The following is a 23,889-nucleotide window of genomic DNA, read 5'->3' as shown; positions in this document are numbered from 1 at the left end:
AAACTAATACATAGAACACTTAAAAAATTCCTGACACATAGTAGGCACTATGTAATTTTTGCTATTATATTCCATTATATGGTAAAGTATGACAAAGAATGATAAAGTAAGTATACAGTATTTACAATATATGTGCACAAATGTATTATCTAGACATTTACACATGAAACTTGATCACAATTCTCACACTTGAGTACAGTATTTAGGTTACACATCCTAGTAATAAATAATACTTATTATATATTTTTCTATTCTTCTGAAATTTGAGATGTTTCTAGACACTCAAAATGTATTAGAAATTTCAATAAAAATAGATAAATTTAGTTTTACTGATGGAAAAAAAAACTCACCAATACCTATGTCACCTGGCACATGTTAAAAAAGAGTTATGATGATGTAATGAACATATGGTTATGATAATATCAATTTCATTCTTAGTGAAGTAATTCTGGTCATTAGGGACTTACTTCATCAATCAGTTTGAAAACTATTTCCTTTTTTGTTGCTAAATTCTCTCTAGTGACCTAGACTAATTAGTGACAGACATCTACCCTTTCCTGACACCACAGAAGACAAATTAATACTTCTCATGTTCATACAGACATAGAAGGAGGAAAGGAGGCTTTGTCTGGCCCTTTGCGTTCCATGTGGCAGCATGTGATTATGGAAGAAATGTCAGCTCTACACTGAATACACTCAAATTTAACCAGGACACCTGTGCTCATCTTCAGCTTCAAAAATCATCCTCATAAAGGAGCAGTCAATGGAATCAACAGAAGATAGTCTGTTTTAAACAAAAGTTTAAGGTCACGTCATATACATAAATACCACTACACTTATTCTGATTTTTATTCCTAAGCCTGACCAATACAAGCATTTGGAAATTTAGCGGCCACTGTGCCACCTTAAAAGTGATAAACTGTTCTGGCCGATTTCACAAAGTTTTGCAAAAGTCACCTGACAGAATTCTTAAATTAGGGTGAACTAGTTTAAACACTACTTCAAAAATAATATCTGTATAAATATTTTCACCAGGTAATTATCAGATTTTGTTGTAAAATATGGTTATAAATGTAAGCAGTCATATGCTGTCCTGTGCTATAACAGGAAAATAAAGTACTTACATAATGAAATCTAAAATTGTTGATGTGATTCAAATAAGCCACTGAAGTTAACATGGAAACATGAAAGATAAGGTCCGTGACCCCAGTTTTCCTTATAGTCTGCTATTGTTACTTTGAGGTCCATTCAGCAATTAAGGAGCACACATCCATTGGGTACAATTGTGTTTTTCTCTCTGTGCAAGGCATTATGATTTTTTTTTAAAAAAAGGGCAATAAGTATCACACAGTGCGTGTAATATGATTGGGGAAAAACAACTAGACATATGAAATTGATCATGACTAAGTGCAGACTTGTGTGGTAAAAAATTAAATAAAAGTTCTACAGGATACCAGAAAAAAGCAGCCAACAATTTTCAGAAAGGAGGTGTTTTATGAGAGGGGCTTAGCATTATAAGGAGGATATAGGTAGGGGACATTAAAGTCAAACAACTCTATGAGCTAAGTCACAGAACTAGAATGAGAATGAAGTAGTTTGGAGGCAGTCAGAACGCCCCTGTGACTCAAGTATGAGAAGTGGAGTTGGGGTAAATTATGGAGGGATGGAAAATAACAGGGCAGGGGCTAGAGTTGAAGCACTAGGAAACAGAAATTCACTGAAGGTACAATGAACATATGGAGCTTGACAGAAAACATTCAGTGGCCATCAAAAACTCAATTCTGGAGACAGAAGACAGGATAAGTGTAGTACCTATCCATCTTTTTGAGAAATTTAATACAAAGAAAATTCAAACCTCATATATGACACCAAAAATTATTTACCTGATACTACTCTGACATATAAAATGGAGCATCAGTAATATTTTATGGACAAAAGAATTATCTACCAGTTTCTCTACTTTTAATCAATAATTAGAAGTGAAGCCTTAACAGCAAGTTCAAGTATTCAGTTATCCATATTAAGGAAACATGAATGATGGATAAATATATGAATATCTAATTATTTTAAGGTAAACAGTTTTCATGTATTGAAAGGAAACATTTTTATTCCTTTTTGCTTGTCCATACATGGTTTTATGTGGATAAAGGGTGAAGATCAAATGTTGAAAGTATTATGAAAGGGTCAGCTTGTGGAGGACTGAGGGGTGTAAATTTTATTCTGGGGTAATTAGGAAACCACAAAAAGGGTTTGACTAGACGGATACAAAGCGATATTTAGGGAAATTTCACCTGATGGTACTACGGAGTAGAGTGGGGCAACAAAATCAGAAGAAAGGAAGCCCCTAAAAAGAGGATTTTTATGGATTTAGTTTAGGCATGTGAATCAGGAGGGGGAGGAGGGTGGTGCCAATGGAGATAACAAGAAAGGGAGTGAGGTGAGAGGCAGTGAAGAAGTGAACTAACCCATGCATAGGGAAAGTGAGAGGCGCCTCAGCCGAAAATATCATTACAACTGGGATAATTCCATCTGAACTCTAAATTTCCCATTAGATCATTCACTCTGATCCCTATTAGCATAGCCAATCATCCGCTGATTCCAGCATCAGTGTCACATAGAAAATGTGTCCCATATAGGTGTCCATAAATAAAAAGGATGTGGGAAATTCGATTTTAAAAACTGATGCACTGTGTTTGTGTGGCCTGGGGTAAAGAACAGAGAGACAGAGAGAGACAGAGAGAAAGAGAGAGAGAGAAATAAGGCATGATTCCTGAAAATAGATCTCAAGTACCCTACTTCCTGGTCTAGAGCTTTTGTTACCCCAAAAAGCAAATTAGATTAACAGAATCAACCATGAAAGGATTTTTATCTCAAAACCTTTTTGTGTTCAAAAGAAATAGGGTTACAAAGTTTTAGAACCTTTTATTTCCCAACTCCAAAAGGATTTGAGCCCAAAAGGAACCTAGTGGAACAACTGATTGTCAATTGCTGTTGTTTAAATAGGCATTAAATTACATTCTGGACAAAAAGTATTTCAAGGCTATCAATAGATCTCTGTGATATAAGATTCCCAGGCTTCTAAATGTTCCTAATGATAAACTTTATGTCATGAGGAATTAAGACTCTGATGAGAAGAAAGATACTCCATTAACTAGTTTTTAGTATTAAGTTTCTTTTCTTACTTGAGTTCTCTCCATAAAAGCTAAGTAAAGATCCTCATTTTGGAGACTTGAAACCTACTTTCAGCCCAACCACCTAATTGACTTATATTTCTGAAAACATATTAGAACTGTTTTACAACTGTTCCCCAAAATATTTTTCATTGCGGATAATATATTCCCTTAAAATGTTGCATGGTCTAACATCAAGCCATGCTACATGAGAAATTGGAAAGTAATTAGTATTTAATTACTGAACCTAGGTTCCATTGAATCCTACAGCCTGAAAATGTATTTTACAGAATCTCTGACCCTTCTAAATATCTGTATTTACTATAGAAAAAGCTAACTTCAAAAGGTTACATAATGACTATTACTGAGCCTGCTGAGAATTGTAATTAGTAGTTGCTGTGTCCTGTTTTAACAGATGTGTACCTACTGATTTACCTCAATAAGCTTATTTAAAACATATTGGCATTGTTCTAAAATGCATTACTTCAGTTTCTGATTAGGAAGGTAACTCTAGCTAGTTCTGATGGTAACTAACTTTTAAGTGTGAAGCTTGCATAATGAGAGTAACAAAATTTCACTAAGAATGATTTACAATGGATAGATGTGCTTGCTCAATTAATTTTTCCTGAATCTTCCATCAGTAGAAATGCCAACAAACACATGAAAGAATGCTCAACATCACTAATCATTAGAGAAATGCAAATCAAAACTACAATGAGATATCATCTCACACCAGTCAGAATGGCCATCATCAAAAAATCTACAAACAATAAATGCTGGAGAGGGCATGGAGAAAAGGGAACCCTCCTGCACTGTTGGTGGGAATGTAAATTGATACAGCCACTATGGAGAACAGTATGGAGGTTCCTTAAAAAACTAAAAATAGAATTACCATATGACCCAGCAATTCCACTACTGGGCATATACCCTGAGAAAACCAGAATTCAAAAAGAGTCATGTACCAATATGTTCACTGCAGCTCTATTTACAATAGCCCGGAGATGGAAACAACCTAAGTGTCCGTCATCGGATGAATGGATAAAGAAGATGTGGCACATATATACAATGGAATATTACTCAGCCATAAAACGAAATGAAACTGACCTATTTGTAATGAGGTGGATAGACCTAGAGTCTGTCATACAGAGTGAAGTAAGTCAGAAAGAGAAAGACAAATACCGTATGCTAACACATATATATGGAATTTAAGAAAAAAAAAAACTGTCATGAAGAACCTAGGGGTAAGACAGGAATAAAGACTGTGTCCTACTAGACCTACTAGAGAATGGACTTGAGGATATGGGGAGGGAGAAGAGTAAGGTGTGACAAAGCGAGAGAGAGGCATGGACATATATACACTACCAAATGTAAAACCGATAGCTAGTGGGAAGCAGCCACATAGCACATGGAGATCAGCTCGGTGCTTTGTGACCGCCTGGAGGGGTGGGATAGGGAGGGTGGGAGGGAGGGAGACACAAGAGGGAAGAGATATGGGAACATATGTATATGTATAACTGATTCACTTTGTTATAAAGCAGAAACTAACACACCATTTTAAAGCAATTATACTGTAATAAAGATGTTAAAAAAAAAAAGAAATGGCAATGGAATATATTTTAATATTTTTAAGTTTTTCCAGGACTACTAGACAGTTTGCATAAGTGGCCAGGGAGTCTTTCCAAACAGCAAAGGAGGAAAACTTAAAACTAACCAATCAGCCAAATGATCAAAACCAATGAAAACAGGTATCAATGGCCTGGGAAAGAGGCAAGAGCCACTGAAATTCCAAAGACATGGAATCAAATGCAACATTTCCAAATGAAATCTCATCAATGAAAATATGAGGACCTGGCTACAACTTTCCCCAAACGGTAGAATTATTCCTGAATGGCAATAATTCAAATGAATTACGATAATGGTTAGTCTACAGGGCAGTAGAAATAAGTTTCCTAAGACTTCGGTTCTTGCTTTTTCTGCCTTTCTTTTTCTCCAGAAAAACTGGAGCTGTCTCCACTAGCTACGTGCCTATTTAAATTCAAATTTAAAATTTCCAAAAATAAGTCAAATTTCAAAACAAGCTCCTTAGGTGCATTAGCCATATTTCAGGTGCTAAGTTGACACACACAGCTAGTAGCTGTTATGTGGGACAGCACAGATACACAACATTTCCATCATTATATAAAGTTTTACTGGACTGTGCTGGACTAGAGAGCAAGAGAGAAGGTCGCTAATTCTTTGACTTACCAGTAAGTGGGTACAGTGGCAATAGAACACACAGGCAAAGACTAAATATTGACAGTTACATGCTCGATTTGCAAAAAATTCCACACCCGAATTCCAGTGCGGTTATGAAATTCAGTTAATAAGAGAAAGGCAATAATTTCAGAGACAAACAACGATAAATTTAGGCTACATTCTATTTTAATGACAAAATCTTAATGGCAAATATGCATCAAGATTTCTTTTCTTCAAAATTTACTTTTATTTTTCCAATAGAAGATATAAGAATATGTAAATGTATCAAATGTTTGCTGCCTTTATGCCCATTTTAAGTAATTCCTAATGTAAAATTATTTATACATTAACCTTTTTTCTATTTAACGCTATATGCTTTCTTTCCTTAACAACAAGAAGTCATGAATTCAGGAGCTTCTTTGGATGATTAGCTAAAACAGATTAAGACAATAAATATGGTTGATCAGAGGAAAGAATTTTTAAAGTTTAGTTTTTTCTTACTTAGAAAATCTTGTAAATCAAGTAACTCCAATAAAAGTTTTTTAAAAAGAAAATCTTCAGGTAAATGATGACTAACATTGCCTATTACACTGCCTTTTTTTAGTGGGTCCTCTTTATAACAATTTTCCAAAATCAGAGAATTTCCAAACTAAAGAGGAAGGCCAAAGCTTAGACTTAACATTCTCATTTGACTTGGAGAAAAGTCTCAAATTACCATTATTACTTCTTGGCATATTAGCAGGATACTATTAAAGCTTTACATATATCTACTTGCATCTCCTGATTCAGAATCAATTATAGCAAGAATATCTTTTGACTATAAAAAGCTGATTATGTTCATTCAGACAACAGAATATTATTCAGTGCTAAAAAGAAATGAGCTATCAAGCCATGAAAAGACATGGAGGAATTTTAGTGAAAGGAGCCAATCTGAAATGGCTAGTTATTGAATGATTCCAAGGATATGACATTTTGGGAAAGGCAAAACTATGGAGATAGTAATAAGATAAGAGGGTTCCAGCGGTTGGGAAGGTGGGAAAAACAGATGAACAGGCAGAGAAGAGAGGATTTTTAAGGCAGTGAAAATACTCTGTATGGTTACTATGATACATGTTATTATACATTTGTCCAAACCCATAGACTGTACAACACCAAAAATGAATTCTAATGTAAACTATGGACTTTGGGTGATTATGATGTGTCAATGCAGGTTCATCACTTGTAACAAATGTACCACTCTGAGTGAACGAATAAATGTATAAACAAATGGACAAACATTTGGACAAACAAATGGACAAACTCTGACCTTTTGTAAAAATGTGTTTTAAGTCAAGGCACTTCATACATTTCAGGATTGGTTTCATTATTATGGAAAAAATATATACCTGACATAGTATGATTTAGATAGTGCTGCGGGAAATAGCATCAATGAAGATCTCATCAACATAACAGCTATCTATCAGCTTTGCAGTCTCAATAATCAAATGTTCCTCACATATCCTACCCTTCTGCAGATGCAGCCATAAGTACTCCTATTTTGGGTATTAGCTCTAATTCAATTTTTATTCATAATAGTCAAATATCAAAGCTCCTTCCTCATGTATAAAAATAGTAAGCCATTACGTTTTTCCCGTATTACAAATATCTAATCTTCAGAAACAGAATTTGCTTTTTAGCTGCGTCATTAATTTATAAAACAGTAACTCAAAGAAACATTAATTAACATTTCAAGGGAATCTGAATCAAGTCAATTTTTACTACATGTTCTGACATAGGACTTTTCAGACTTGGCAATAGTTCCTTTGCCTAGCTAAGCACTCTGCTTTTCATTCAGTCTTCCCACAGACATTCATGCACACAAAACTAAGTGCCAGATATTATGTCAGGCACTAAAGACCCCAAACTGAAGAAAACTGGGTCCTGCCCTAATGTAGCTTAGTCTAGTCATCTTACATGGTCTCTCTGTGCATAGTCCCAGTTCTCTCTTTCCTTTAGGCTGTTCCTTACCAGCTGCTCTATCAGAACTTAGGTCAAAGGATTCACCAAACTTTTTATTTATTTATTTAGATTTAGATTTCCAGCTATTCTTTACCCATGTGCCAGGAACTTGCAGACACTTTGTATCTTTTCTATTTAAAAAAAAATTTATTTCAGTACTCTCACTTTCCTATTCATACTCAAGGACCCTTTTTTTTTTTTAATCTATTTATTTTATTTGCGGTACGCGGGCCTCTCACTGTTGTGGCCTCTCCCGTTGCGGAGCACAGGCTCCGGACGCGCAGGCTCAGCAGCCATGGCTCACGGGCCCAGCCGCTCCGCGGCATGTGGGATCCTCCCGGACCGGGGCACGAACCCGTGTCCCCTGCATCGGCAGGCGGACTCTCAACCACTGCGCCACCAGGGAAGCCCAAGGACCCTTTATTTATTTTCTCTTTTTATACTTTCTTCTACCCACCTGTACCTTAGACCTGTTCATAGCATGTGTAGGCATTTCTGTACACTATTTAGAATGATGGAAAGACCTAGTCCAGATCTGGGCTTTGCCACTTGCTGGCTTTGTAACCTAGGGCAAGCCACTAACCCCGCAGATACAAATACACACAATTTGTGAGGGTTAGACGGCATAATGTATGTCACGAATTCTCAAAAGTTTTTAAATGGATAACAGTGGATTGAAGTGCTTCATTTGGATTTGGATAACTTAGTGGATTGAAGTGCTTCATCTGGATAACTCAGTGGATTGAAGTGCTTGCTGATTCCTCGTCTGTTCTATCTCTTCCCAGCAGTCCCTGAACTGTGAAAGTTATCACAGTCCATCATTTAACCTCTCCAACATCTGGACATCTTTCTAGCTCACTTAAATCCAGCAGGCTTGGCTTAATACACATTTTTCTAATGGTCCATTTTTGCTGGAAATTAAAATGTCCTTGCTGGAAAGCTTCTTTATAACAATTTCTCATATACTTGAAGTATTTATTAGGCCATCTCATCCCTTTTTTCTTTTTACAATGTAAATAACTCTAATTCTTTACCCTTCCTTATAACTTCTATTTAAAGACATTTTAATAATGTTTCTGTCTTCCAAGCTTTAGAGAAATATGATTCTTTCTATCTACAAATAAAGTGGTCTAAGATCTATATACCACATAGATGCCTTGCATGAAAGACAAAAGAATGAAATGCATAATATTTATTTATACATTTTACTGCATGGAATTGAATCATATTATAACAGAAGCTTGCCCCTAACCATGGAGTCAGCAGAGTAGGTTCGTCAGATAAAGTAAGTGAATATTAAACTTTTCTCTTCATAAAGCTTACAGTCAGCCTGGAAAGAAGTAGGAAAGCAAACATTTCTGTAGGAAAACTACACATTTCGTGGATATCACTGCAGGATATACTTGATGTAAAATTTCACTAGAATATTTTCCTTCAAAGCTAAAAGCCTCCAACTCACTCCTTATTAGATCCCTAGGATTCCATAGACAACAAAACCCAGTATTTTAACAGAGCATCTTATTCATTTGTGCTGATTCACACTGAGACAGCAAAGAACCAAAGCAGTGAATAAAATTAACTTTTGACAACAAGTAACAATTTAGGAGTTTTAAGTATATGATTTCATCTCATCTAAATGAAATCCACAAAGATGGCACTAGTATCTGAAACAGACATATACATGTCTCAGGTCGACCTCCAAAAATAAAAAGCTTAACTACCAAGACTTCAATGTATTAAAATGTCTAGGAAAATAGATGAGCTAATTAAATTCAATTTTTATTATTCAAACATAGATACAGACTTCTATAAGTCAAAATTTATTCCTGTGAAAATCTTGCAAAGGGGAAAGTTAAGGGGATTTTCATGATTCTCTTACTGGACTATTAGTTATAAGAAAATCTAATGTAATTATCAATTAATACTCTGCATTTCTCCTTTTTCTCTTACCTTACTTGGGCTCAGAAATGATTTAAAACAGATTACTCTGTGATATAATCCTATAAAATTCCAGACCTTTAAGCTTTCAAATATGATTTTTTGTAGCGTCAAAATTTCTCACTTGACACTTTTTGAGAGGCATTATTTCCGAATTTTTCTTAATTATTCCTTATTTTTTAATTATCTCCTATTTACTTTAATTATATCTTAATTATTTTAAATATAAAAGCGATAAAGCAAATTTATAGAATATTTAGCAAAGAAAGAAAACATATACCCACACATAATTTGATCTCCCCAATAAAATTAATGTCAGCATTTTCAAAACTTTTAAAGTCCTATTTACACAAAAGTTTAAGATAATTCATTTCTATTGAATACTTTTTTCAAGTACAGAAAAGCATAAGTAAAAATTCACTTATAGGTCCATTGCCACCAACAATCACATTTTTGTATATACCAATCTAGTTTTTTTTTCCTCCTAGCAGAACTGTGTGTGGTTTTTATTTGATTGTTATTTTGTTTGCATAGCTGTACTTCTGAGTCTTGTGGTAAACCCTGCTTGAGGTAAGCAGAGTTTTCTGAAAAGTTTCCTGTGTCTAGTTATACCTTGATCTCCACAATAAGGAATTCTCATAATGAAATAAGCGTATCAACCCATTCACATTCTCCCATGCTCATTAGTGAGACTGACTGAACAGCCACAGTTTCTGCGATCAGCATTTCTTTTCAAGGCTCTTCTGATAAATTGATAATGAGCCTATTAGTCACTGAGGGAAATTAGAGTGATGGAAAAAGGCCACTGGGACGTTTGCTTCTGCTGCTGCTGGACTCAAAATTCCATGATGTTGCCAAAATTGAAGTCTTTTAAATGTCCATGGACTTAGTAAGAACTAAAATCCCACAGGAACATCTGAGTGGCTGACTCTAGGTAATGTAACCTGCAAGAGTTTAGGGAAAGGTAATTATCTGATCTCGTATGCTTTCCACCTTCTTTTTTTTTTTTATTGAAGTATAGTTGATTTACAATGTTGTGTTACTTTCTGCTGTACAGCAAAGTGAATCAGTTACACAGATACATATAGCCACTCTTTTTTAGATTCTTTTCCCATATAGGTCATTACAGAGTATTGAGTAGAGTTCCCTGTGCTGTACAGTAGGTCTTTATTAGTTATCTATTTTATATTTAGTAGTGTGTATATGTCAAACCCAATCTCCCAATTTATCGCCCCCCCTTCCCGCCGGTAACCGTAAGTTTGTTTTCCAAGATAGTAAATAATTCCTCTTCAAATTACAGAACATGTTCAGACCCTAAGAGCCAAAATATGACAGATATCCACTTTAATTACTTTCCAGGCTTGAGCATATCTGAGAAGTTTGACACCAGTCTGATTTTATCACTCTGTTTACAATGTACTGGTTTAGTCTGTATACTGTGGAGTTTTGCCCCTCATAATAGTAATTTGAAATTTCAGCCAGGATGTGTCTAGATCAAGTTCTCCCTTCACTGACCTTGCTTGATTTGCTCACTCAGGACAATTTTTTTTTCCTCCCTAGTGCACTTTTCTTCAATTATATCTTTGACTATTTCTTTAGTTTCAGTTGTCTTTGCTGTGTACCTATATATGTTATATACCTATAAACCTTACAGTTCCATTCTTTGTTTTTATTTCCACTTAAAAAATCATATTATTCGAGTCTTAGTCCTTTGCCTCAATATTCTGAAAGAACTTCTCAAGTTTATGCAGCACATCCCTATTTTATTATATGTAGTACAAATTCTGTTCTTCAGTATTTCTGATTCAGACTGAATTATAATATTGCATTTTTAACATCAAATCCCTTTTTATTTCTTCCATCGCACTTGCTATTGTCCTTTCATCTTAGCCAGTTCTTCCTTTATAAATATATACTCCCACTTAAAGGAGGATAGGTCTTTCTGAAAGACTGGTGACACTAAACATTTTTTTTTTCCAGTCTTTAGAATAAACTACTACTTTCAAAGCATCAATTTCTTCTAAGTCTTTCCCCGCCTTGTTTTATTCCCCAGTATTTTTTTCTTAGGTCTTATGCTTTATTTTTTCCTGTTCTGCAGCATCTGTTTTGACAGTCTTCTGTTTATTAATCCTCAAATGATGTGGCATCTCCCCAGACTCAGTGTCAGTCAACAAAGTGTTTGAATGGACCTAACTTCATTCTCCATCTACTTTTGTTCTAGTTGAGCCCTCTTTGCAGCTCTGTGGCTAAGAATCTGATGTGCATAGCTCCTTACCTGATTCTCACCCATGATGCCCTTCTGGCTGAGATGGGATGCTCCCCTCTGCTACCATTTGTCTCTAAAATCCCTTCTGACATACCCATCAATGTTTCTCTTGCTTCCAAATATTTTCACTTGGTGAGAAACATATCTCAGGTTCCAATTTTTTACATGGTGCCAGGTTGCCTGTCCACTTCTTGTCCTACTGTTTTCCTAACTAGATGGTTATAGCTATTGATAGGTTTAAGGAGATAGCATGCTGGCTCCCTAAAGAGTAACATTTTCTTTCTGAAGCAAACTATGAAATGAAGGAACAGAGATACATCCTCCCTGCTTTCATGTGAACATAAGAAAAGATGGACCACTGATTGAAATTTTCATTCCATTGAACTTAAAATATAAGTGAAAATTATATACTTATTTATACAAATAAGAATCTTTATATATAACCTATAAAATTCCTCCCCAAATTTTTGCCACTGTATATTGCAACTGGTTTTTAGTATTGTTCAGTTTTGTCTTTTTGAGATCTTTACAGATATTCTACTGTTATTGAGAAGAGGTTGCAGTAGCTAGACATACTATTTTTAACCAGAAAATCCTTGCTAACTACTACCAAAATTTGTAAAATCTGGATGCTTAATTTTTAAAAGTATTCCAGGACTTCCCTGGTGGCACAGTGGTTAAGAATCTGCCTGCCAATGCAGGGGACACGGGTTCGAGCCCTGGTCCAGGAAGATCCCACATGCCCTGGAACAACTAAGCCCATGTGCCAGGACTACTGAGCCTCCGCTCTAGAGCCTGTGAGCCACAACTACTGAGCCTGTGTGCCACAGCTACTGAAGCCCTCACGCCTAGAGCCCATGCTCCACAACAAGAGAAGCCACCGCAGGGAGAAGCCCATGTACTGCAACAACAAGTAGCCCCCGCTCGCCGCAACTAGAGAAAGCCCGCGTACAGCAACGAAGCCTCAGTGCAGCCAAAAATAAATAAATAATTTTTTTTAGAGAAGTATTCCAGATAGAAACAGTTTCCAAACAGATCTGTGGAGGCAGAATAACATAAATGAGGTTATAAATTAAGCTACTGATTCCCCTGTAAGCAAGAAAAATATTCTTAAAGTGCATATTCAATCCAAGTAACTATTGTCTCTTTTAAGCTTTCTTGAACTATTTTTTATTTTTTAAAACATTTAACTGCATAAAAATGAAATTCATATACAATTTATGATTCAATGTCAATAGTTAGCAAACATATTCGCAGGAATTATAATCCTAGGTACAGCAGTTTATTTCATCAAATACCCACTGCTTTTCAATAATGTATATCCATAAGATAATCAGATGGCTACAGTTAACTAGAATCTCTTATTTTTTATTAAACAGTGCCATCAATTCTAGAACATATTTTTGTTAGATTTTTAAAACAAATTTTTCATCAAAATTGTTCCCTCAAACTCAAGACCAACTAGACAGGCCATAAAACAATGCCTCTAAACAGATTTACACCACTAGAGATTATACAGGCTAGCCAGTAATCATGTAATGACATGTGTTTTTTGTATTTGCATTTTGTACATTATGTAACATCTTACCTCAGAACTTAAATCATTAGATAATAATGAGTCTATTTTACCAGAAAGAAGAGGGTTTCCTTTAAAAGTATGCATTTCTACATCATAGGATTCATATTTTGGAATAGATTCAAATGCTGTTTTGGAAAATGTTGTCCCTGAAACCACCTGAGAGGTCTGTTATAAATGCAGATCCCCAGGCCCTATACCAGGCCTGTGAAATCAGAATCTCTGGGTGTGGGGTTAGAATTTCTGCTTTTTCAAAAGTTCCTTGGATAATTCTTTATTCATGAAAGTCTGAGAATCACTACTCAAATTGACTAAACAATACTAAAGGATTAAAAGTTAATCTGGGGAAACAAGGAAGGCTCTGATTTTATTTTACAATCCCATTCTAAGGGACTCCAGGGAAAGAACCAAGGTCACATTTCAGAAATCCATGAGCATTTATCCTATCTGAAACAATCAGTTTGGTAAAAATACTTCCAAAACTCTAGTAACTCAAGTTACTACTTGTATTGACTCAAATGATCTAGGTAGTTTACCACGTAGAAATGCAGTGAATCATTTACAAAAGTAATGTTCCCCCAGAGGTTTCAGCAGATCAGCTAACAAAAGACACACAGCCATACAGTCGGATTGCGGAATATATCTCCACTACCAGCGAGAAAACCAGAATCAGATGTCAACCATTTTATTAAGTCTCATGGCAGTTTCACTTTTTTGCCATTAATAACATTCCAAGAGCTAGCCTCCAAAACTCAGTGGTCACTCTCTTAGATCACCATGTTAAAAAACCATCTGACAGTGTTACTTGAGGCATGTTATAAAGTTGTTGCGAGTAGCACAACCAAGGAGCCAGACCCGATTCCAAAGCAATCAGTTTCCCACATCAAGGATTTGAAATGAAATATTCTGCTAAGGCAGCAACCGAATCTTTCAGCTAAACTGTGTAGAACTGCCAAGAGTAAGTTGCTCATTACATTAAGACTCTAGAGACATTCAGAAGCCAATTATGATTCCGCTGAAAGAGATACTTAGGAATAGTTTCTGATCTTCATTTGATGGTAGCGAGTAGACCACATTGTTAATGCACTTGTTTTCAGCTATCTGAAACTATCATTTAGTCTATATAGACAATTCAAGTTTGGCTTACCATTAGCTTACCTTCAGTAAGTACCGTGTGTGTGTGTGTGTGTGTGTCTGTGTGTGTGTGTGTGTGTCTGTGTGTGTGTGTGTGTGTCTAACATAAATAAGGTAAAAACAGCTCTGCTTGTTTCCATAAAATTTCACCTAGATGAGAAACATCTTAAAACTGAATTAAACCATAAAAGTAAATTAAATATGCAAATAATGCACTCACATTGGGAAAAAAAGTTTTTTATCAATTATTAACAATTAGGTTTTTTTTAAAGTTCACAGGATAAATGAGAGAATTTAAAACCATTAAATCATCCAGAGACAATTTCTATTTCTATTTGCTTAAAATAAAGGTCTTCAACTACTAGGATTAGCTGTGTTTGTTTTAAAGTCACCTATTTGTTAGTGATGTTTTAGTTTCCAGTTTAGTCAGCTTCAGACCCTCAAGGTCCACAAGCATTCTATCTTTCAAAACTGTAACTGTTTGCGTAGATACCCTCAGACAGACAACTTAAGGGAATAGAGATCAAAGAAGGAAGACAGAAAGACGCCACAATTCAGAAGTTACCATAAGCACACAGTACCTTGCACTGTGAGGAAAACCGATGCAGCCGATAATCCTCCTTCACTGGAAACCACACAGTGATATTCTCCGGCATCGCTGAATTTCACACTCCTCAGCTCCAGGGAAAGGTTGGCCAAGATCCTCATTCCTGCTGGATCTGCCAGCCTGACATCTCTGTCATTCCTCCACCAGGTTAGATTGTAATCCACTGCACTGATGACAAGACAGGTCAAAAGTGTTCTTTCTCCAGGAGCGACTGTAACATTATTAGGCACTTGGATGACTGGCGGGGGCTCTGTGTGAAATGAAAAGATTCAAATTGAAAGACCCAGAAGTCATTTTGCTCACTCATAGAGATGGTTTAAAAATTTAATGAGCATGTGTTGAATATCTAGTAGGAAAGATGCAGTACAGCGGAACGTATTCATTAATACGTATGTCTGTCACCCCAAGAAAATTATCATCTAGTTGAAAAATGCTTTCAGTAGGAGTGCATGTTTACATACCAAAGTACACTCAAGTCCAAATCTGTAAATTATAGATACGAGGATCAAAGAGGCATGGCAAAATATGACTAGACTGATTCAGGACTGCAGAATGAGTCAAATTTTGATTTGAATTTTGAAGAAAGTAGCATTTATGGATTTTTAAAATTTAAAACCATTTACTTCGTGTTTTAAAGAAAACAGCGCATGAAGTATGGTAGATATGGAAAAGATACAATGGTATCAGCTTTAAGGGGATTATAAACTCATTAAGACACAGTACATTAGAGTAAGATGAATTTCTCCCAGTGAAGATGAGGAATGTTGGATTTAAGAAAGGCAAGTTAACAGTAAGGCATAGACTTTTAAAAAAATTATACACATAGGACCATGTACACAAAAGGCATTGAGTAATGCACGCGCATTTCAGATGTGGTCAAAAGGCACTTACTAATTAAATATTTAACTACATTTCTAGAGAAAATCACATATTGCTCTAGTTAGGTTTGAGAATACTGTAAATCCAAATGCCCCTGTAAAGCTCACTCTGCCCAAATGCTTTAAAATAACCTGCCACAGCACGCCGTTATTGAGCAATAATATAGCAATAAGAACTAGCTGGAAACCCATGTGTCTGTTTCAGTTTAAATGTGAAAGAGTATCAGATAGTCAAGATCCAACTGTATACTTCTTTATTCAAAACTATATATATGTGCAGATGAATAACATAAGCCTATAATAAAACCTAGAAGTAATACGCCAAAACCACAGTGGTCATCGCTGAGAGAGAGAAGTGTGTATATGTTTCATATTTTCCTTTATATTTATCTTTGTTTTCCAAACATTTTTAGAGGAGTATATGTTATTCTAAATCATTTTAAAAATCCTTAATTTTTACAATTCTGCTATGTTTTTAAAATCTCTTATGAAAAGAGCTAATGAATCGATTGGAAAGAGTACAGGAGAAAGTTAGGAAGGTCTGACGGAAGTCTGGTTAGGCTTGACAGATAAAATACGGGATGGTTTGCTAAATCTGAATTTTAGATAAATATCAAATAACATTTTAGTATAAGTATGACTCATGAAATATTAGAGACACATTTAACTGGGCATCTTATGTTTTTATTTGCTGAGTCTGGCAAACATAGGCTGCCTAGCTTTATCCCTAACTAGCTGTATGACCTTAGATAAGCCAATTTATTCACAATGTTTGTTTCCCTATTTGAAAAATGAGATGATTAAATTAGGTAATCTGAAAGACCCCTCCTAGCACTAAGGCTCTGTGATGCTAACGTACAAGATGGTATGGACCATCAAAGACCCGGAGGCGAGTATTTGTGAATACGTGTTGACACTGTATCAAAATCTTTTTGAAGACCACAAAACATTTTGTGTGGGTTTCTTTTTTTGTTCTTTTTAAACAAACTTCTTCAACTAGACTAGGGAATTTTAGAAAATGTAAAATCCCATATTATGGGCATACAGGGGAGGCTGGATCCTTCTCAAGGACCTAGGCACTCATTTCCCTAGCTGCTCTGCTTTTTGGCTACTGAGCTCATGGCCAAGGGAGCTAACATGCTTGGGTTAGACCCCCTTTCCAGTGCAGCCGACTTCCAGGGACCACTTAATGAAGGAAAAAGATGCAGCTCTCTTGCCTCAATTCAGGGTCACCCCAGCTCCAGAACTCCCTGTAGGATCAGCTGAGGCCCCTGTTGTGATTATATCATGGATTAACTTCTTCCACTCCCTTACAGGTGTTCTTTCCTAGGAAACTCGGCAATAACCCTCTTGCGTGCAAAATCTGCCTCAGAGTCTATTTCCTCTTCAAATATAAATTCAAATACGTAAAATGCCAACTTTCTGCTAACATCCAGGAGGAGAGGAGATTTTAAATATGACATACAATACCATCACTGCATAAATATCTACAGATAATAGTATATGCACTGAAATATTTATGCATACATCAATAAATCTGGTGGTGATGGAGGAGACGATGGAGAATTACAGCAGTTTGCAAAAGAGGCCAAGATAACAAATTACCGGAAACAGCCTGGTCCCGGGAGGATGAGGGGCAGTCATTCTTAAGTGAAAGAATGGCTGAGGCTAGGATTAGGGGACCAGAGATGAAACCTCAAAACTGAGAAAGAATGATAAGCATAGGCCTTGCGACATTAGGTAACGATCACTGGACTGAGAGTCAGGAAGCTAAGAATCTACTTCTCACTACCTATCCATCTGATCAGAAATGGGGCACCTGCCTGCTCTGGGCTTCAGTTTCTTTAGCTATAAAATGATGAGGTGGTATAATATTATTTCCAAGTCTTACCCTGTTCTAAAAGAATATCCTGAAATTAAAATTTAAGATTGCCTGTCACTGACATGCCCTTGACAAGTTTTCTCTTTTCAATTTTACTTAAAGCCAAAATGTTGGTATTGTATGTATGTGTGCGTTGCAGGTGGGGGACATTATGCTAAAAAAATAAATTCAGTAGAGAAAATTAATATAAACTAAAGTACAAACTATCATTTGTAAAGAATTTTTTCCTGCTTCTGCAGTTCTGTTCATTGTTTTCTATATGTTTATATGCAATAAAAGAGGTATAATTCTTTTTACACCCATTTTGCATTTAAAACCAATATATCAATAACCAATATCTCCAATGAACCAAAAATCCTTAAAAATGTTGTCTAGAAGGAAATGCTGGAAAAAAAAAATGAAGTAACATATTGCTAGAACTTTAACTTTTCTTGAAACAGTTCTTGGGTGCTATTTGACTTTATAAATGTTCATCCACAGTGATACAAAAACATCACCATTCCATCATGCCGTGCTTTCCCAACACTCCTGTCCAAAGTATGAGATCTAATTATCCTGTGAATTCAAATCTGATTCTGGTGTGCTGGTTAGTAGTGACAGTAGGGTGGCTGAGCCAGGACCTGGGTGGAGGTTTGAGGCTGGAAGATTAAACAAAAGTTAGCCCAGAAGGAAATGTCCACGCTTTCAAGTCCAAAGGGGCACTTGCTTGCTACTTCTGCTGTTACAGTCATTGCCATGCAATCCACGCTTCTGCCCTTCTTTCATAATTAACCAGTGGGACACAATTCCTGAAAAGTGGCTTTGGTACAGTAAAACTTCCTAGCAATACCATGGCTCGGCTGGCACAGATTAATACTAGAAGGGCACGTGTAGAGTGTATATTTGGAAGCTACTGACACCACAGGGCCAAATTCTTAGCAGTCAGTTCAGGAGTTCTTTCTGGTACTTTCCAGTTATTTATGCAAGATGAATCAACTCACTCAAACCTCCTTCCCTATTGTCCTTCCCTTAATTAATACTGCTGGGAAAAAAACCCTCAAGTGCTCAAGTGTTTGTTTCCTCAGAAGCTGAGGAATGTTGACAACGATTCCAATGCTTTTCATAATTACTGGAGATGAAAAAAATGAATAGTTTATGATGCATGTCAACTTGCTAAATTGTTTCAGAAGACGAACTTTATTTTTCTAAGAATAAGAGAAAATGAATAATCTACTGCAAGAAGAACAGGCTTGCACGCCTCTGTTTTAAAGTTCAGCTTGGACTTAATGATAACAAACATAAATCCTAGGCTTCTAAACAGCCCTACAGTTATAAGGCTACTTTTGTCTTAAATTTTCCAAAGAAAATGCACATCAATACTAAATTGACAATTCAGACATTGTTATAAACTCAACAGGCACATTTAAGTCAGAACAGGCTTACTATTAAACACACAGCAACCCTAGGCTAGGAGGCAGGTAGAAAATAACTGAGTCAAAACAAAGTTTCCAATAAATTCTAGATATATGCTGAGTAAGTGGCTTAAGTCCTGATCAGTGATAATATATGGTAGTCTGTTTGGTTTCTAATTGATAATGGTAGTCTTTTGGGTTTCTAATCTGGGAGATTAGAGGAAAAAATGAATTTTTTTCACTAAAATATATTCTACATTGTAAAGTAATCTGAGCCTTGCCCATTTATTCATAGGAAACACACTATTTAAGTGTAACTTAATTAGCATGACTTTTGCCCTTCTTAGTACCAATATTGTAGCCACTGAGGTCCTATGTTTTTTGAATGTGATACTTTCCTTATTGTCTTCAACTTAGATGTCAGAATCCATTCACAACAGCACTCTGCTCATTATAAATATGGGAGAGGGAAAGGGAAAGTTGAACGTTGCTATAATCAGAATGGATCTCTCCCTTTTCTGGTATTTTATTTTTTCAATGGAAAATACTATATGGAGATCAAAAAATATTTATTGAGCCCCCATAATAATAATAATGATAATAACAACAACAATAATAAAAACAGCTAATGTCTATTAGGTGTTTCTATGTGCCAGACTCTCTTCTAAGTGCCTGACATACACTGTCTCATTTAATCCTCAGTTTCTCCATGAGATAGAGACTGTTACTCTTATTGTCATCATTTTATAGTTAGGGGATCCAAGGCACTGAGTTCTTAAGTAATTGGCCCAAGGCAGGTCACACAGTTAATATGCAGTGAAGCCTGGATTAACAAACATCTCATTTCCATAGCTACATTAATACTTAGGCAATTGCAAAGCAATTAGGGATAATTACCTGACACGTCAAAGAACGTCTCTGCCCGTCCAGTCCCTGCACTGCTGACGGCAATGCACTCATAGGAGCCTTCATCAGACAAAGTGACCTGTTCAATATCCCAGGTCACGCTGGCCGATTCTCTGGGGTAAGAAAATAGAAGCATGTTTAGTTACTACAAAAACAAGACCAAATTGAAAACAGTGATTCCACTATTTGTTTTATGCATTCAAAAGAACAGCTTAGGGCTTCCCTGGTGGCGCAGTGGTTGGGAGTCCGCCTGCCGATGCAGGGGACGTGGGTTTGTGCCCCGGTCCGGGAAGATCCCACATGCCGTGGAGCGGCTGGGCCCGTGAGCCACTGGCCGCTGGGCCTGCGCGTCCGGAGCCTGTGCTCCACAGCGGGAGAGGCCACAGCGGGGAGAGGCCTGCGTACCACAAAAACAAAACAAAACAAAAAAACAGCTTAAAAAAAGTTATTTTAGGGCTTCCCTGGTGGCGCAGTGGTTGAGAGTCCGCCTGCCGATGCAGGGGACACGGGTTCATGCCCCGGTCTGGGAAGATCCCACATGCCGCAGAGCAGCTGGGCCCGTGAGCCATGGCCGCTGGGCCTGCACGTCCGGAGCCTGTGCTCCGCAACGGGAGAGGTCACAACAGTGAGAGGCCCACGTACCGCAAAAAAAAAAAAAAAAAAAAAAAAAAAGTTATTTTAGCTTAAAATCATAGAGTTCTTTTATTATCATAATTATCATAATTTTATTGATAAAATTATGCAGAGTTCTTCACAGCTTAAAATTATACACCTTTTGTATTTTAATTAGAAAGTTAAGCTTTGTACTCTGAGCAAAAAACATAAAGACAGTAAGTTTTGTTTTGTTTTCTATTGATCTTCATAGGTTCTAACAAAAGAATTGACTTCCAAATGTGAGAAAAACTTTAAAGAGGCAGAGGATAGAAGAGTGGGACTTTTTTACTGAGAAAATATCAGGGAGACATCTTTAATCTTCCCTCAAAACTCATTTAATTCAAACTAATGATCATTTTACCACTTTTTTTCTCCCACATTTTCACATTCATATGTCTTTCTTTTTTGAACAGGCCTGTAACTTTGCTGTTGAGAACTATATATAGCCTGTGCCTGTGTCCAGTTAGGGTCACTGGAAATTTCTTTAGGAGACCTTCTCTGGCTACGTCAAAACATAAGATACAAAGTTGGCACAGAAACACTCTTTAAATCCTCTCTCCTTCCCCTCTCATTTCCAGGTTTTGGTCATGTTCAGTGAGGTTCTAGCCAAAGCAACTCAACTAGTAATTTACAAGTGTGAAGGCAGAAAACAAACGTTTTGGTTCCCAAAAGATAAATCCTCTTTAGCTTTCTTATATATAAGCTCTACATAAGGCTATATACCATAACTGGTTCAATCTATGTATATAATGAGTAAAGAAAAAGATCATCAGTTTTACAGTCCAAGTTGTCATTTAGGTAAAATAAATCCCTTTGCTATATTACATATTTATTCATTTAATAAATATCTATACTTTGTCCTCTAACACTCTTCAAATTGTTTCTCATTTTTTGGAAATGTCTTAATCCTTATTTAAGGATATTTAATAGCTATTTAATCCTTATTTAAAATAGCTATTTAATCCTTATTTAAAACATTAATCTATAAAACAAGCACTATATTGTTTTAAAATATGATTGCAATGTCATAAATATTTTCATAATTTTTTCTTATAATCAACCATAGCTATTTATAAACTTTTTAAACATTCAAGATACAGATGAGATGAAAAGCCCACTGCAGTCAAGACACCTTCCACTGAAGCTCAAAGTGGTACAAGATGTGATACCTCACAGTAATAACTCCAGATCTCTCCCCATCCGAATGAACCACACCCATCACCAAACCACTATGAAGAATTCACTGAACTCTTAATGTACATTTACCACTAACCTAGAGTTTGTAAGAGAAAGTCAAGACACAGGTTCCTGTCATTAGGAAAGCGAGAAAATAAGCAAGGTGATCCTTCCATATATTTTAGTAACTGAGAATATTCACTTAATACTGTTTCCTTTCACTTGCATCTGCATTAGGTGTCAGTGGTCCTTACTGTCACGTTCAGAAGAAAACGGAGTATGCTTATTCTATGCTGCATTGATCACCTAAGATGTATCATGAATGCTTAAGAGCAGTAGGCTAAGCCCAAATTTACAAATGCCATTGTCTAGGAGGTACTGGTTAAGTTCCAGGAAGGTAGGAGTCTGAAATACACACGTCTTTCATGTCTTCTGCAGTGCCTACTTCAGAGCCAAGCATATTTTAGGATTCATCAAAAACTGAGACATGCAGAAATTTTAGAACAGAAAATGACAATTCTTCTAGTCTTAAGGCCCTTTATTTAAAAACTAGAAAGTTGAGGAAGAAGGACAAGTAATTTATTCAAAGGCACAAAACTACTATATGGAGTGCTTACAGAATATTCTTTACAGTTATACTTGTTCCTCTCTTATTTATGAAATATTACATGAAAACAATTCTCTTTTTCATGTACCCTTATCAGTTAGCATTAAGATTATATGGCCACGATAAAAAGTTTTGAAGGGATGACTCTTGGAACAGGGGAAGGAACATGTCAGATAGAAATGTGTTTTGTTACTGATGGAAACTAATTCTCTCCTACATCCCCTAGAGACCATAGTGACTCACATAACAAAGATCCAGTCATGCAGCTGGAGTTATTAGGAAATCTAGGGCAGAGATGTGCAAGTGAATTGGGATTAGAGAATCAATCCATCATCACCCATGCCCAATTATGTCTTTAGCCTCTTACATCCAAAGAACTTAACAAATGTCAGCAAGGCATGTCACATCTCTGGGCCACAGGGCTGGAAAAATGAAAGAAAGAATCCTTGTGGTTTACCTCAGAGGAATTGTGTGGAATTAATAAATTAATGCTTATAAAGAATCTCAAGTGTCTTTGAAAATTGTTACTATTTAAACACGAAGCAGAATTGTTTGATTTCATCATTCAGTTTTGTAACTTCATCATTTGATATCTTGGTCAGTTATGTTGCTGGTTATTAAATATGCAGCTAAGGAAATCATCAAGATGTATGTTAAGCAAATAGCAGGAAATAATAGAGTCCAATGTTTAAACAATGGAAAATTTTCTCAAGTTATAATGAACATTCTTGCCATAGTTTCTGCTTAAAATGACCCCATAAGGAGATTGTATAAGCTAAGACTGTCAAATATTTAACACGTTACACAAATTATTTACGTGAATATTGAATTACCAGTGTAAAAGCTTTGTAAAATGATTCTTAGAGTCTTTCCCCCAAATGTAGTTTCATAGTAAGTTTAAAAAAAAAGTTTGCCAGAAATCATCCTCTAGTTTTCAAGGCCTACTTAATTTTTATCATTAGATTCCTTAAACTTGTCTAGAAAATTCACCCATCTTCACAACGGAAGTTGGTGCCCTCTAGCCCACTTCCCTTCACTGTTGGCTGCGGTAGTGACCACACACGCTTCTGCTCCATCTGGCCCACACCCCCAGCACACACCTCATTTCTACTCTTCTCCTCCTGGCTCCCTGGGCTACAGCTACACTGGCTTCCTTCCCGTCTTTCTTTCCCACGTGCCTGGTGGACTCTGGCCTTAGTGCATTTGCATTGCCTGTTCCTGGTGTGTGAATGCTCTTCCCTGGATATCTGTGTGACCTGGATATCTCACCATGTTCAAGTCCTTGCTCAAATGCCCCTACTCTGAATTTTAAAATTGCAACTTGGCCAAAACCACATGTACTCCACCAACCAGTAGTACTTGCCGCAATTAACCTGCTCTACTTTTTGCCATAACACTTTAAATCAGATTCAGAGACATGTTTATACTCAAGCCACTAAAGCTTAAGTTTCATTTGCAAGGACTCTTGCAA

General features: G+C 36.3%; 1 protein-coding gene across 1 annotated transcript in view; it reads right to left on the bottom strand.

Moving 5' to 3' along the window:
• The window catches only part of HMCN1 (hemicentin 1), a 519,438-nt gene that overhangs the window by 303,710 nt on the left and 191,839 nt on the right, over nt 1-23,889 (bottom strand). The window contains exons 10-11 of the mRNA XM_060035358.1: nt 19,973-20,094; nt 14,899-15,174 (exon numbers count right to left, since the gene is read on the bottom strand). Of these exons, the coding sequence (XP_059891341.1) occupies nt 14,899-15,174; nt 19,973-20,094 (398 nt within the window). The remainder of the gene's footprint in view (nt 1-14,898; nt 15,175-19,972; nt 20,095-23,889) is intronic.

This window comes from Delphinus delphis, chromosome 1, assembly GCF_949987515.2.
Source record: "Delphinus delphis chromosome 1, mDelDel1.2, whole genome shotgun sequence".
Lineage (NCBI taxonomy): Eukaryota > Metazoa > Chordata > Mammalia > Artiodactyla > Delphinidae > Delphinus > Delphinus delphis.
The sequence above is the reverse complement of the archived record's forward strand: the minus strand, read 5'-3'. Positions and strand labels throughout refer to the sequence as shown.